This window comes from Schistosoma haematobium, chromosome ZW (genome assembly GCF_000699445.3).
Source record: "Schistosoma haematobium chromosome ZW, whole genome shotgun sequence".
Taxonomy (NCBI): Eukaryota; Metazoa; Platyhelminthes; class Trematoda; order Strigeidida; family Schistosomatidae; genus Schistosoma; species Schistosoma haematobium.
The window spans coordinates 62,367,572-62,383,009 of record NC_067195.1 but is presented as its reverse complement, the minus strand read 5'-3'; the positions used below and the strand labels follow the sequence as shown (position 1 = coordinate 62,383,009).

Below are 15,438 nucleotides of genomic sequence, written 5' to 3'. Positions count from 1 at the left end.
CATTTTCATAAATAAATCAATAGCTCTATAAGTTATATAGTATTTGACAGTTTGTGATATAAAAAATGCCTATGGCAAATATTTTTGCTTGATTTCCATATTGATCTGAATAAATTTCTGTTGTCTAACATATCCATATACAAATATTTTTTTAAACCTGCATAAGTAAGATTCATCTGAACTATAGTTGTTTTCAAGTAACTTATACTTGATTTTGTATTTAATGGCGTTAAAATCATTTTAAGCCTAAAAACACTAACAAACAATGACCATGAAGTTAGAATATTTCATTATTCTGAAAGCTGTGTGTAGCTAAGCATGAAAATTTAATGAATGAATGATTACAGATTATCTTAGCTGTATGTTTTAATGGTGGAATTATCACTGTCTTTTTCGATCATATCAAAGCTAAGAACTTAAAAAACACTGAAACAGTAGAATTTGTTTCTAAGTCACTGATGGATTATTCCATTGTCACAGAATATGACTGTTTATAAGAAGTTATTGTGTTATTATTTGTTCATATAGTTCTGCCACCTTTTTTAGTTAGTATCAATGATTTAATAGTTGGCTATCTCTTCTTACATTACTCGGCCGTTAAACCATATATCGAAATATTTAGTATTTATTGGATGAATTAATTGCCGAGACTCCAGAAATTCTATGCATCTATTTGTGTTGTAACTAGCTAGGATTTATAACAAACTTGAAATTTTAACTCTATTTTTGACACAGTATCTTATATTATGAAAAGAATATACTGATTTAATTAGCTGTTAATAGTCAACAACAACACATCATGGACCGTTTGAAAGTGTATACTTATCTTTCCTAAATAGTTTACGTCATGGACGTACTTAATTTATATAAACTCTAAAAACCAGGAAGCACTAAAATTTTATACCGTTTATATATGACGCTTCTTTTGAGATTGAAATTATAGACTTCAAGCGCTTTTTCAAAAGTATTATATATTCAAAAATAAAAAAACTTTCAAAGTTATGGAATGGATTCATACTTGTCAACAAAGTTCCAATTTCTTAACTGATTCCAGTTTGTAATGAGTTTAATTTCTGAATATTTTGTCAAACTATTCAGTTATTCCTTAGACGATAAAAGTTGTTATCATAAAATTTTTTCCTCTTGAACTCGAACTTGAAAACAGTGTCCTTTGTAAATGAAAAGATTGTTGATTTTTTCAAAAAAGATATTGAACAGAATGATAAAGCTTACATAATATTTCATTAAAGTTATAAGTTCATGTAGTTCATTGAACATTGAAAAACTTACTTTTTTTGAATCATGCGGTCTTTCTATTTCAATAAATGTTGGTTGACCAATTCTCATTACAATTTCATATAATAATGCTGCAGCTAATAAACAATATTCACTAACAGTTGGTAAAAGATAAAAAGAAATATCAACTAAATTATACAAATGTGTTCGATTATCTAATAAGGTTAAATTATTCATTTCACTTCCATTAATTAATTTCAAATAATGATAATGTGATTCATTTCCATTTCCATAAGTATGATTATACATATAATCATTAGTTTTCTTTTGATTACCATACCATAAAGTCTTATCAATTTTTCCAACAGATATATCAGCCCATATACATAAATTTGTAGTAAGTAGGTGAACAAGAAATGCACCCATAACTTCATTGTATTGTAAGATTACTAACTGTAAAGGAAAAATAAAAACTATATTTTAAAAGACAGTTTTTCAACATAGTTATTTTTCGATTACTTAAGATGATTAAAACAGGTAACTGACACAAACTAAATAAACAAGACAATGACAATTAATTAGAATAGATTAGTTAAACCGATACAACATATAAGTGTCCACCATTATGAAATGTGTATAAGTCTATGTAAGCTAGACTACCATGGAAAACTTGGAAGCACTGGATAGTCATTTCGTCCTAGTATGGAACTCCTCAGTAGTGAGCGTCCCTGACCCCGCACGCTGTATCCATACCCAGGACATACGGCCTCGCGCGCTAACGCTTAGATCACTGATCCGTTATATCCAACGGTGTTAATGTCTAACTTCCATCGATACATGAATAGCTTCGAAATCATTCAACTATTGTCTGAGGATTGAACTCCACTGGTCACGGCTTCTCACTAAAACTCCAGGAAATCATTTTGGAGCCAGTCAATAGTGAGTACATGATTATTCTGGTCAGAATGGGGTGCTATTAATTTTTGTTCCTTATTTAAACAATAAAAATAATTGACTATTGAAATTTTATTAAGAAACTCGATTAGGAGGGTATGTAATAATTAATTAATACATACACAATAACAATTTTATTAGCAGTCTGAATTGATCAACGACTTTCTCAAACATCAGCGCCTCAACACGGATTTATTTTACATAATTAAAAATGAGTGTCAATACAGAAAGTATCTTACATCTAAATGACTTAAACTCTCAAAATTATAGCATATGGAGTTACCAAAATATGAAACTATTAAAAAGAAAACTGACTTCGTCACAAATCAGTGAAATATTTCAAAAGATTCAGTTTCATTGAGATTTCGATCAATGGTATTATTAACATGAAGCAGACAACGCACTTTCCTCATGTAAATCTATATCTTAAGATATATCTCTACAATAATTCGTTTAATGCGAAACGACAGCAGTTGATGTTTAGGTCTTATATAATGACATCTCTTATATGTATATCTGTTTTATCTTATTATGACCGAGATTCATAATATAATACAACTTCTCATATTATGTAATTGTGCTTAGGTCATATAATAAGCCGACGTTTAATATGTTTCTACAAGTACTTTCAGATAATACGGTCAGTTTTGATTAATGCTTATCTGGGAAACGAAGTTTTTGTTATGTTACAAATTTTGTCACACAACAACGGATATTTTCAAGGGGTTGACTGAGATCAGTGAAAATGTCTATTACATAGCTTAACAAAAATATCTTAACTCAATACAAATAAATACGTAACTATCATTCTGAAATACAAACTTACAATAGGGATTTATATTGCACAGGTGATTAGTAATCCAAACAATAATATTATACCAAGTCAAAACAATACGTTTTATCATGACTAATTCTGTTAAAAGTCGATGTCAGTCAGAATATTACTTGTTTGTGAAAAGTTTAATAAAACTACTTGTTTCGTTTTATGTTCAGTCCTAAATGTATAAACGACTATTCATTCTAATTGGTTGTATGATTTTTCCAGTCACTCAGGATAATGTTCATACACTGACTTACGAATAGCGTCCATTAGAATCACAAATGACAAGTTATTGCTGGACAATAAAAAATGTTAGTCAGGAAAAATGAAAACATTTGATTGAGACTGGTCATAAGGTTGGCATCAAGTCAGCATTTGTAGTGTTGTACAAAAGCCTTCAAGGACGTTTACTAAGATTTATTGAAGCCATGGCTATACGGAAACTGAAAACCCCTTCACGCGTTCAAAAACAATTTGTCCTTACCCTTAAACTACCCTGCTAATACTGATTTATTATCCAGAGTGGTTATCACATTGCTTTTATTTACTTTATTATTTTCTCTTTGTTACGGCTTACCTTTAACCTGTCTAGTTGAACTTTTAATTTTCATATAAAAATGTCTTAACAAGTATATGTGTGATCAGATTGTTCTAAATGTATTGCGCAAATATATCACTATAATTCTGATAAACTTCGTCTTCTCATTGCATTATCAAAAGCTTATTAACCATTCAGCTACTAAGTTTTTATAATTCTAGCTTGGTTTATTAAACAAATAATTCTACCTGTGATCAATTTATGAGAATTGTTGTGATTTCAATGTTTCTAGAATAAAAACCACTCAATCATTCTTTTTTGGTTTATTAACATTTATATTATCCTTAGGCAGTTTTTGAAGTTCTCACATTTGTTTATTAATGAGGCTTTTTCATGATCAGATATTAAAAAATGTTAGCATACATACCCTATGATATCTGAGTATAAACAATGTCTGAAGTACATAAAATGCCATTTCCAATATTGATTTCAAGTATAAATTGAATACAGCGTCGGTGATTTCGGCTTCTTCAACACATTTAACAGCAACGTGACCAATACTCATTAACCCAAACACTGAAACAAACAATAAAGGGTTAAAGCACTAATTATTACATTACTTTAAAATATCTTCCTATTCAACACAACTATACCAGTAAATTCTATTAGGTCATTATCAACTAGTCTAGAAATCATATGTAAAAGTATGGTATAAGGCTTTTGAAGGCTTAACAATATTGGAAGTTTAAAGAAATAAGGGTTATTTAAAATAACATGATTTTTTTTAGATAGCACATCAAATATTAGAGTATTGATGTAACAAACTAACCAATAACATTCAATATTTGACAGCTACATGATTATTATGACTATAATTACCATGACCCGTAGACCTTCTAAAGTTAATGCTGGTTCAAAGCTCGAATAAAAGAAGAGGGTTAGGTATAAAGTCATCAACCCCATCACATAAACAGCAACCTTGCTTAAAAGATGCTAACCAGAATAAATCAATTATGTCATTTAAACTTTGCCTTCCTAGTTCAAGGATCCTCATTAGGAGGAATTGTGGCACATTGTGAAAGCCATGATTCTTTGGAAGTTACACGGACAATGCCTCTTTTAACGACCAGAGCAACAATTAATATAAGCACATGGAATGTCCGGACAATGTGAGATTTCGGGGGGACCAGTCAAACAACTATGGAAATGAGTAGATACGACTTGATGGTGCTCGCAATAAGCGAAACCCATTGGACCCAAGCTCGACAGAAAAGATTGGATTCGACAGAGATGCTGCTGTAATCTGATCAAATGCTCTTCACACACAAGGAGTTGCTCTGGTGTTGTCCAAAGATGAACGGAAAGCACTTACAGGATCTTATGGATCCAAGATTATCAAAGCATCATCCAAAACTAAGAAGGAGGGGATCGTAACCAATGTTGTCCAGTGTTATGCACCCACCAGTGATAACACGGAACAATATGAAGATCAGTTTTATGAGGAGCTGCAATCGATCGTAGCGAAGTGCTCGAGAAAGGACTTGACAATCCTGATGGGAGGCCTAAACTTCGATGTCAGAATAGAAAACACCAAGTATGAAGATATCATGGGACGACATGAAATGGGAGAAGGGGACGAGAATGACGGGATATTTTCAGATTTATCTGCATTCAAGAAAATGGTTATAGGTGTCACTATACACCACAACAAGCACATACACTAAGTTATAAGGGTCTCATAGGATCACACTACACAAAACCAGATCGATTATATATTTGTATCACTATATAATTCAGACGGGCAATTAAAGATGTGTGAACAAAGAGAGGAGCTGGCAGAGCTTCACCTGGTGGTTATCAAGATCGAAATGAAGCTAAAAAGCGTTGTACGACTGGACAAATAACATTACAAAGGTTCAATCAAGCCTTCCTTCTACATGTTGACAAGCTCAACACATTCAAGATAACTCTCAACGACGAGTACTAAACCTAACACAATCTACTCAAAAAGAAACTACCATGGAGGAGAATTGAGATCAAATAAAAATTAACCTCAACGTGCCAGGAGATGATGGGCCACAACAAGCATCATCATAACGAATAGGTCTCTATCAAAACCCCGAACTGGATTCAAGAAAGCAAGAATAAGAAGACAGCAATTAGCAACAGTCAAACGAGAACAGGGAATGTCAAGGCACAAGATGATAACACAGAAGCAAACGAACTAGTGAAGATAAGCATTAGAGCCGACAAGCAGAAAGACATGGAAGACATAGAAACGATAGCGGAAATAGCTGCAAGAGAAGGAAAAATGAAACAACTATATGACACAGCGAAGAAACTATCAATGAAATATGATAAACCAGAGAGACCGGTCAAGGACAAAGAAGGCATGACAATTACTGAAATTCAAGAATAGAAGAACAGATGGGTAGAACACTTTGACGAACTCTTGAATGAGCCAGATCCATTGAATCCACCGGAATTCGTAACAGCACACACAGACATTTCCATAAATGTTAACCCACCAATAATCAACGAAACCAGGAGGACAACCAGACAAATCAAGCGCGGGAAAGCAGCAAGACCTAACAATATACCAGATGAACCTCTAAAGTCAGACATAGAAGCAACTGCAAACATGTTCCACGTTCTATTGAGGAAGATTTTGGAAGAACAAGTGACGATGGACTGGAAAAAAGGACACCTCATCAATATACTGGTGAAAGGGAACTTCAGCAAGAGTGAGAACTACAGAGGCATCGAACTACCAAGAAAAGTTCTCAACAGAGGGTCGTTGAACCAAATGGAAGATTCAATGGACCCTCAACTTTAAGTTCGGCAGGCAGGATTCCGTAAGGATCGGTTGTGAACAGACCGAATCGTCACACTACGGATCATCGTTGAACAATCAGTTGAATGGAACTCGTCAGTAGACATGAACTTCCTTGACTCTGAGGAAATGTTTGACAGATTGGATAGCAGAACCTTACGAAGCCTTGTTCAACACTATACCTGAGAAAATCGTCAACACCATCCGGAATTCACACGATGGGCTACAATGCAAAGTGGTGGATGAAGGACAGATGGCAGACGCATTCCAAGTGAAGAATGGTGTCAAATAAGATTGCTTACTCTCATAGTTTCTTTTTCTTCCGGTGGCTGACTGGATTATAAAGGCCTCCACATCTGAGGAAAGGCACGGAATACAGTAGACAGATTGCATACAACTAGACAATTCGGACTCTGAAGATGACCTATATCTTCTATCTCATATAAATGTAAGTGAAGACAGTCACTGTAGGAAAATCAGTCTTTACAGCAGTGGTCCTCAACATATACAAGAGAAAAACCAAGGTCCTCAAATCCAACACCTAGAACAACAACAACTCTGGAAGCGGTGGAGACTTTCATACACCTGGGAAGTATCATCGGTGAACCAGGAGGATTTAATGCAAATGTAAATGCAAGGGTTGTCTAAACATGAGCAGCATTCCTACAGTTGAAGAACATATGGAACCCAAAAAACTATCAGCCGACATCAAAGTCAGAATCTTCAATACCATCGTCAAGACAGTTCTACTGTACGGAGCTTAAACTTGCTGAACTACCACAACCATCATCCAAAAGGTACAAGCAACTATCAGAAATTGTCTACATAAGACGCTGAATGTCCATTGACCGGATACCATCAGAAACAGCCTACTGTGGGAGAAAACAATTCAGCTTTCATTTGAGGAGGAAATTAGGAACAGTCGCTGGAAGTGGATAGGACATTGATTGCGGAAATCTTCAGACGTTATCACGAATTTTAAATCATAAATCCACTCGGTCATTGTCCCATTGATACCTTACTTATCAGAAAACACAGATGCTTGGTCGAGTGATACACTTGGAAATATTAAATGCTGATGTCATATACTTTTATGTATAATCCTGATAAAATAAAATCAGATATTGTTTCTGATATAAAGTGATAATCAGAAGTAGCCTTACGAGGTCAGTCGATGGCAATCGGAAGTGACCTAAAGGATAAGTGCATTTCATTGACTAGGAATTGGATCGATTTCTTAAGGATTAGAGTGGTATACATATATGAATCCGTATTTGTAAACTTTATTCGGTAGTCCAATATTTTTTTTCGCTCACTCTTGTGTTCTCGCTCAATTAGTCGATTGCGGGGTTAGTGCGTAGCATACCGTGTATTAGTATCAGATTTCGGACACCGCATGTCACATCAGTTTCCAAAATTAAACTCACAATAAAACTGAAGTTTTACTAACTGGTATCCACGAGAAATTTGTGGCTGAATATTTTTAACTTCATAAAAAGTGAATAACGATTATCAGTGTGTTCGTAAGAAAATTTTCACATGGTGAAAATTTTATGCATATTAATGAGCTTCCAAATGACAAATAATTCACTTGTCTGGTTGATTTAGAATTAGACAGTATCATATGATTAATTCAAAATGGATATTATTCTTTCGTTCTAAGAAATTAATGTTATTCCCTACTTGTTTATTTAAAAAATATAACTTATCGTGTTAAAAAATATTCGAGGAAAGTGATAAGATATGGTTATTGGATATACCTGCACCATAGGAAAAAATCAAGATACAATCTGATATGCGATCATTTAATAAATCCTAGTGACCGTCGTGTACTTGGTTAACACTGTAGATAATAAACAATAATCAATGTATCAAAATGGTTTTTTGTGGAGATTGTAGTAATTTCAACAGTTGAGATCATGACTCAATTGAAGCTAGACCACCATGAAAAACCTGGAAGCACTGGACGACTGTTTCGTCCTATTGTGATCTCAACTGTTGAAATTACTACAATCTCCACAATACTCCCTTCTGATACTAATTAACATATGCGCACTAGTGACTGGCTTCAAGAGATATATCCTGGAGTTCTAGTGAGAAACAGTGACCAGTGGAGTTCAACCGGTTCCGTCGTGAGATAGTAACTCACTGATGACAATGGTGGATGTGTCGCTCAATGTCGTGGATCAATTAAAGTTAGACATTAACACCGTTGTTAGCCGGCTCAGTGGTCTAGTCGGTTAGGCGCCAGGCGCAAGACTGGTAGGACCCAGGTTCGGACCCCGCGAGGCGGGGGCGGAGGCGCGCACTGCTGAGGGATACAACAATAGGAAGTAACAGCCATCCAGTGCTTTCAGGTTTCCCATGGTGGTTTAGCTTCAATTGACTCATGATCTCAACTTTTGAAATAATAAATGTATTTGAACAATGAGTTCTAACTAACTAACCCTCTGTTGTTTCATTAAGATGAAGAATGTTAGCATAACTTCGATATTGTATTTGAAAACCTATTTAAGTCATAATTGGATTAAGTATAAAATTTAAACAATCACAATTTTTGCTGACTGTTTTATAAACTACGGTGTTGGAAAGTATTCATACCTGATTGAAGTACTGATAACGAGCTTAAATAAACTTCAGAAAATTAATATGCACATTAAAAGATTTTGGTTATCGTCTGTGATAAATGAAAACTTTGTTGTGTTTTAACAATCAAAAATCTAAATGATTCAAACCACAGATAAAAATCACTTACTTGCTAACCCAAGCCGTAAATATAGATTGACTTTTTCACCTTTAACTGAAAATTTTACACTGAATGGAACTGGTCCAGTTCCTCGATATACAGCTTCAAATGTCTCCATTCTATGAAACTCGAAGTAACCAGCCATTATGACTAATAGTAGGCAGCATGTGGCATAAAGACTACTTGAAAACAAAGGTCTACCCCACTTGGCAGTAATAGTCTGTTGATCAACCTTGGAAAATGAAGAAAAATACGAAATGAAGCAATCATAATGACAGTGGTATAATAGTTGATTATTGATCATATTAACCAATTTTATTAATAAGGGTAATTTAATATATCTCGGTTGGTCTCAGCGAAATCTTCCAAGTCTAATAAGTCAATAAACTTAGGATTTTCATGAACATAAAGGACATGGTTAACATTTTTATATCAGGGTAATTTTGATAGAAGCTTTACTTATGGAAGATTAATACGAAGATAATTGTTTGACTTTCACAGCTGTAATTTCCAGACATTAAGATCCTGAACCTGTCTGTATTAATAACAATAACAGGTTGACTTTGCTTTCAAGTAGGTAAATTTAAATTACAAAAGCATCCTCCATATACTTTTTTCGGGGTAATTAAGAATAGTATGTACATATCAAATACTATTGTACAACATTACACATAAGATAAACACATGTTTATGATCAAGAAAATTTAGATCTTTGCTATCAAGTACTTTTCAAAGCATTACCTTAATGTAAAGGTACATATATCTCCATGAAAGCCCTGGTAAAAAGCGGCAGAATTAAGCAGAAAATATTAGTGATTAACATACGATTAAACTACTACCTTCTAGGATTTCGGTCTATTTTGAGAGTAAGTTCAACCATTGGGGTTTCAATTTTTACTGAAACATTTGTGCCTTAATTTATTTAGAATGCTAATAAATTATTATATCAGTAAAAGAAATAAACTTCATTCTAGGTTTAATCTGTTCCATCGAACTTAACTAAGGAATAATGCTTTTGACAACGTGTTGTACTATGTTACCGAATCAACAGATTTTCATCTGTCTATTTTACAGTAACTATTAACAGTGAAATCAGTCGATTCATGAAAAAAACTTATTTTAAGCCACAAATGACGTTAAACAAATGCATTTGGTCTGGCTTAAAATCATCAAGAACTTGTCATGATTTACATATAAAACCCATGGGGTAGTAAAAAATAATTCAAACTGAAACTATGAACATATCGATATATATTATTTTTATAGCAGGTATGCAAACTGTAGAATGACAGAAATCTGATGGTTTTAAGGAAAAACTCTATATATCATGGATTTTTAACAAAAAGTCCTAGGTAAAATAAATTTATAGAAAGACTTCATGAAATAAATGATATCGATTGAAGTCATTTTGCTAATACATTAGTCATCACAGTTGTAAATCCAAAAGTTTAGTTAAAGGAATACCCTGATTTGCAAAAAAAGTGAATTTCATATATATATATATATATTAGTTCAGTGATAAATTAGATATTAACATAATTTCGATCTAAAAAACAACTCGAAATGATTAATGGCAATAAGTATAGACGATTTGGATGAAGTAAAAAGCAAAACGAATGATATAAATAGTACATATTAAGTAAGGTAGTAGATGATGCTATAAATAATATTGACTATTGAAAAAATATTTTTAGATATCATCACCAAGGTTCGACTTGATAATTTTGAATAAACTAAGCATTGGGTACTTACTTACTTACCCATTTACGCCTGTTACTCCTCGTGGAGGAGCATAGGCCGGCCACAACACTCTCCATATAACCCTGTTCTGAGCAATGTTTTCCAATCTTTCCAGCCTGTAGCTTATCTAGAGTTACTGCCAGTCCCAAAACCGGGTAAAGAAGGAGGGTTGGGCATAAGGTCGGCAACCCCATCTTATAGAAAAAGTCTTAATAAAAAATACTGACCAGAATAAACATGCATTGGGTAGATTGTTATAAATAAAATGATATATTTTTAATATACCGATGAGTAGGAAAAATAGATTTTCTAACGTTTCATGACTCAGTGTAAACCACTTCTTTAGAGAATAAATTATTTATTCTTTGAAGGGGTTAAATCTCTAAATTTCCTTATGTATAGAAACAAAGTTTTTTTTCAAATTATGAGTAAAAATTTAATGAAGCTAACAATCTAATGGATAATATAAGTAGTTGATTTAAATCAACAATACTACAAATTTTCGAATGGATAAATAGGCGGTAAACAGGAAGCCTAATAAATAAATGAAAATGAATTTAGAATTTATTTGTTTGACTATATTAAATAAATTATTACAAAAAAGCGATTAAAGAAGAACATTTAAATTGTCAAAATCTAGAACTTCTAGTACATTCTATTGAATGGACTCATTTGTAGATAGTATCATATAACTTATTATCAAGAAAATACTAGTCTAATTTTGCAGGTATAAAATCTGTTTTCCAAAGTCATTTACCTTGATTAATTGTAACATTGAAATGTAAATATGTTAAAAGAAAGTATCTTCTGAAATCTCATTAGATGGCTCTACGAAATTATTTACAAATCGTTTCAAAGGTGTGAAATTTTAAGTTTAACGATTATGTTTTCAAAGATTTAGATTACCTCAATAGGTTTATTATTGGTTTTTGATGTGATCAATAAATAGAATGTGTGAAAGTTCATATATTGCTTTCAAAATATAGAGGACAAATGAAAGTTAACTGAGATGGCGGAGAAAATATATAGCTCAGATCGATTATTTTGGTGGAGTTCTATTCTCAGCTCAGAGAATAAAACTCAACCAAAATGAAAGTTAATTAATCTAAAATTACATATGATGATACAATTAATAAATCTTGCATAGTACTACTAAAAAAGACGAGTAATATAAAACAAAATGTTTTCATATGACAAATCGTTTAGTATTTCATATTTTAAGTTTTTTTTAAGGGATCATTCTATGTAGTACACATGCTTTAATATGCATTTAATTTGAGCACTCATAAATCCAAACAATATTTTTGTTCTATTTTGGACTCGTCAGCTGGATGTACCTGCATCTCAGAGTTGATGTTCACTCTGGGACTCGAACACAGTACCATTCGCTTCAAATGCCATCGTGTTATCCACTCAGCTACTGAGTCCTGGGAAGATACAAGCCAAACAATTCCATCTTGATATTTAAACTAATATCATTTCGTTTCCCAGTTCATGATAATGAACAACCGATTAATTTAAATATAGTCGTAACATAGGTAAATATAAATCTTTTTCCTTACATCTTTAAAGACTTTTTAATCGATTACATGGATATTGATTCAAAGAAGTGTAGACTATATAAGAAGTATACTAATTTATGTAATATAGACGAATGAATGACATTCAATTTCAATTTCTAGTTAATACATCATTACTGTTACACAAATGCGATATTTGTATATAAATAAAAACAAGTAAAACCATTAGTAAACTTCATACTATTTGGAATTTATTTTTTTGTTTGACGTAAAGGTTAATAGGTTCAACATTATGTTCTATATATATAGGGATTTATTGTATACTAGACCATATAACATATCTTTTATCATGATTTCATCAAAGATTAAATAATGAACTTGTTGTTTTGTCCTAATTAAACATTATGAACGTTCAACGTTATTACGAAACTTTGATTATTTATGAACAATAACATGTAGAAGCATCTATTTGACAATCTAAGCTAGATCTAGAACGATTGTTTTAAATAATAAAAAAATGTCACAGTGTAACGAAAACTTATGGTTGCATATCAACTTTAACATTAAACGTTTACACTAAATCTTGTTGCCTGTGTTATAATTATTAAAAGGTTGTATATTCACTGTGACTGGACAAGGATATTCTGTTTAACTTTGTGGACTTGAATAAGTAATATGCTTTAAAAAGTACATGTCGGTACATTTCAAGTTGTTTATTGAACAGAATATTGATTGTTATTTCAAAGGGATAATAAAGTAACGTAGTGTTTGTTTATGAAAAATAATAGTTCGGTGCTATCTTTTGAGGTACTTGAGTTTTCTCTATTAAATTAAAGTACATTATTAAACAATAAACATTATAAATTGTTCTCAATGGTTCTTAGAATAAATAATCAAAACATTTTACCAGAAAAGTAAGTACTATTGTGATGAATACATTATACACAAATAATATTGTAAGCACGAAAATATTCACTTGGTATTGTTTGGCTTGTATCTTCCCATTGTGGTTTAAAACTGCAACTGATCAGTCTGTTATTGGCCTATGTGCATGCTGTGGCTATCAGGACTCAGTAGCTAAGTGGATAACGCGATGGCGTTTGAAGCGAATGGTAATGGGTTCGAGTCCTAGAGTGAACATAAACTCTCTGAGGTGCAGTTACATCCGGCTGACGAGACGTGCGTCCTGGATTCCACTGCTAGCCACTATCCATCATTGCTCACAAATAGCTTGTGAATTAAGGTAATATCGAGGCATTCGCACAGTATGCACATATGCCAATAACAGACTGGTCAATTGCAGTCTTAAACCTCAATTGGAAGATACAAGCCAAACAATACCAAGTGAGCAATAAGTAGTTTTTAAACTTTATTTAATATTAATGAATTTTCAATATTCTTTATTCACTTTATTTTTATATTTTCCCATGAGTAACTTAATGTTTAGTATAAATTTTGATGAATTCATGTATATTATAATTTTCTTTTTCTTTTTTTTGTATTAATTTTTTTCACTTCAAATTACCACCCTGAAATTGTTTCTATGCTTTATTAATACTAATCATTCGTCTCATATCTAGTTTACCTGCATATGTTTAAAATGAATGGAAACAAAAAAATTGATCTTCATAATTAGGTAAAAGTATTCTACTTCTTCCCCTTCTTTCTCTTCTTCTTCTTCTTCAGTTTTCTTTTATTTTGCTTTTTATTTCTGTAATACCAATAGTCAGTTTTGATTACATCACTGAATTATTATTTGATCTATTTTATTTATTTATCTATTTATGATAATCATTAATAAATCAAAACTAAGTTTTTATTATCATAAAAAAGAAACTATAAAAAGGAAAGAATTCCATTTTGATGTTTTGCCTAATTCTCATTTTTGTTGTCTAGACTGATTTATAATAGTTCTAGTGAAAATTATGACTTTTTAACCAATCATAATAAAGATGTCTAATATTGTTAAGTTTATTTATCATGTGAAATGCTTATAGATTAGATAATTATAAAAAAATAATTTTAGACAGTTTTTATTTTGTCTAAAATGTAATTAAAAGGTAAAAAGCTCTATAACACAGTTTGGATAGATATGAATATTAAATTATTATAATATCCACAAAAACCCTTTCTGATAATGATCATCACATGCTCACTAGTGACTGGTTTCAACAGGTATTTCCTAGAGTTCTAGTGAAAAGTCGTAACCAGTGGAGTTCAACCGAGTCTGTTGTGAGATAGTAACTCACTAAAGACAATGGTGGACGGTGGCTCAATTTCGGGGATTGGTTGAAATTAGACATTAACACTGTTAGATGCCAGCCAGCTCAGTACTCTGAAGGTTAAGCTTACATGCGTGAGACCGAGTTCGAACCGCACGAGTCATGGATGCACACTACTGTGAAATGGCCGTCCAGTGCTTCCAGGTTTTTCATGATGGTCAAGCTTCAGTTGACTCGTGAACTCAACTATTAGGTTTCTACAATATCCAGAAAACCCCTTTCTGAGGATATTTATAAGTGAATGTATCTAAATAAAATTTGATTATATATATATATATATATATATATATATATATATATTCTATTAAAATGTTGGAAGATAAGGAGTTACATTTGCCTGTATTATTACATTTTCAGAAAATTGTGTAACCAACAATTTAATCTATAAAACACAAAAAAATTTGACACATGAAGTTTGGTGAACTACCATTCAATTTTTTATATCAGTAGTAATTCATACAAAATGTTTATAATTATCTGGAAACAGAACACGCTAAATTACAAATTTGACAAGGTAGTATTATGTCAAGTTTGAATGCATTTCATCAATAACTGTTCCCTAGTTATCATGAAAAGGGAGAACAATTTCATATAATCTAGTGTACTAATAACACCTTAATGTAAATATGTGTTATAAAAAATGCTTTCATGATAATCCGTTCAGATTTTCAGTAATATTATTGATTTAGTTGCTAACCCCGTTTCTTGGTGATTAATTAATAAGATTCAGAAACATTTATACAAATCTTCACCTTGCATATCATCTACA

The 15,438-nt window shown here is 32.1% G+C and overlaps 1 protein-coding gene across 1 annotated transcript in view; it reads right to left on the bottom strand.

The window, feature by feature from the left end:
* Positions 1-15,438, bottom strand: part of MS3_00010450 (uncharacterized protein) — a 92,147-nt gene that overhangs the window by 20,223 nt on the left and 56,486 nt on the right. Inside the window, exons 3-5 of the mRNA XM_035731827.2 lie at positions 9,137-9,359; positions 3,976-4,124; positions 1,291-1,689 (exon numbers count right to left, since the gene is read on the bottom strand). Coding sequence (XP_035589793.2) covers positions 1,291-1,689; positions 3,976-4,124; positions 9,137-9,359 — 771 coding nt within the window. The remainder of the gene's footprint in view (positions 1-1,290; positions 1,690-3,975; positions 4,125-9,136; positions 9,360-15,438) is intronic.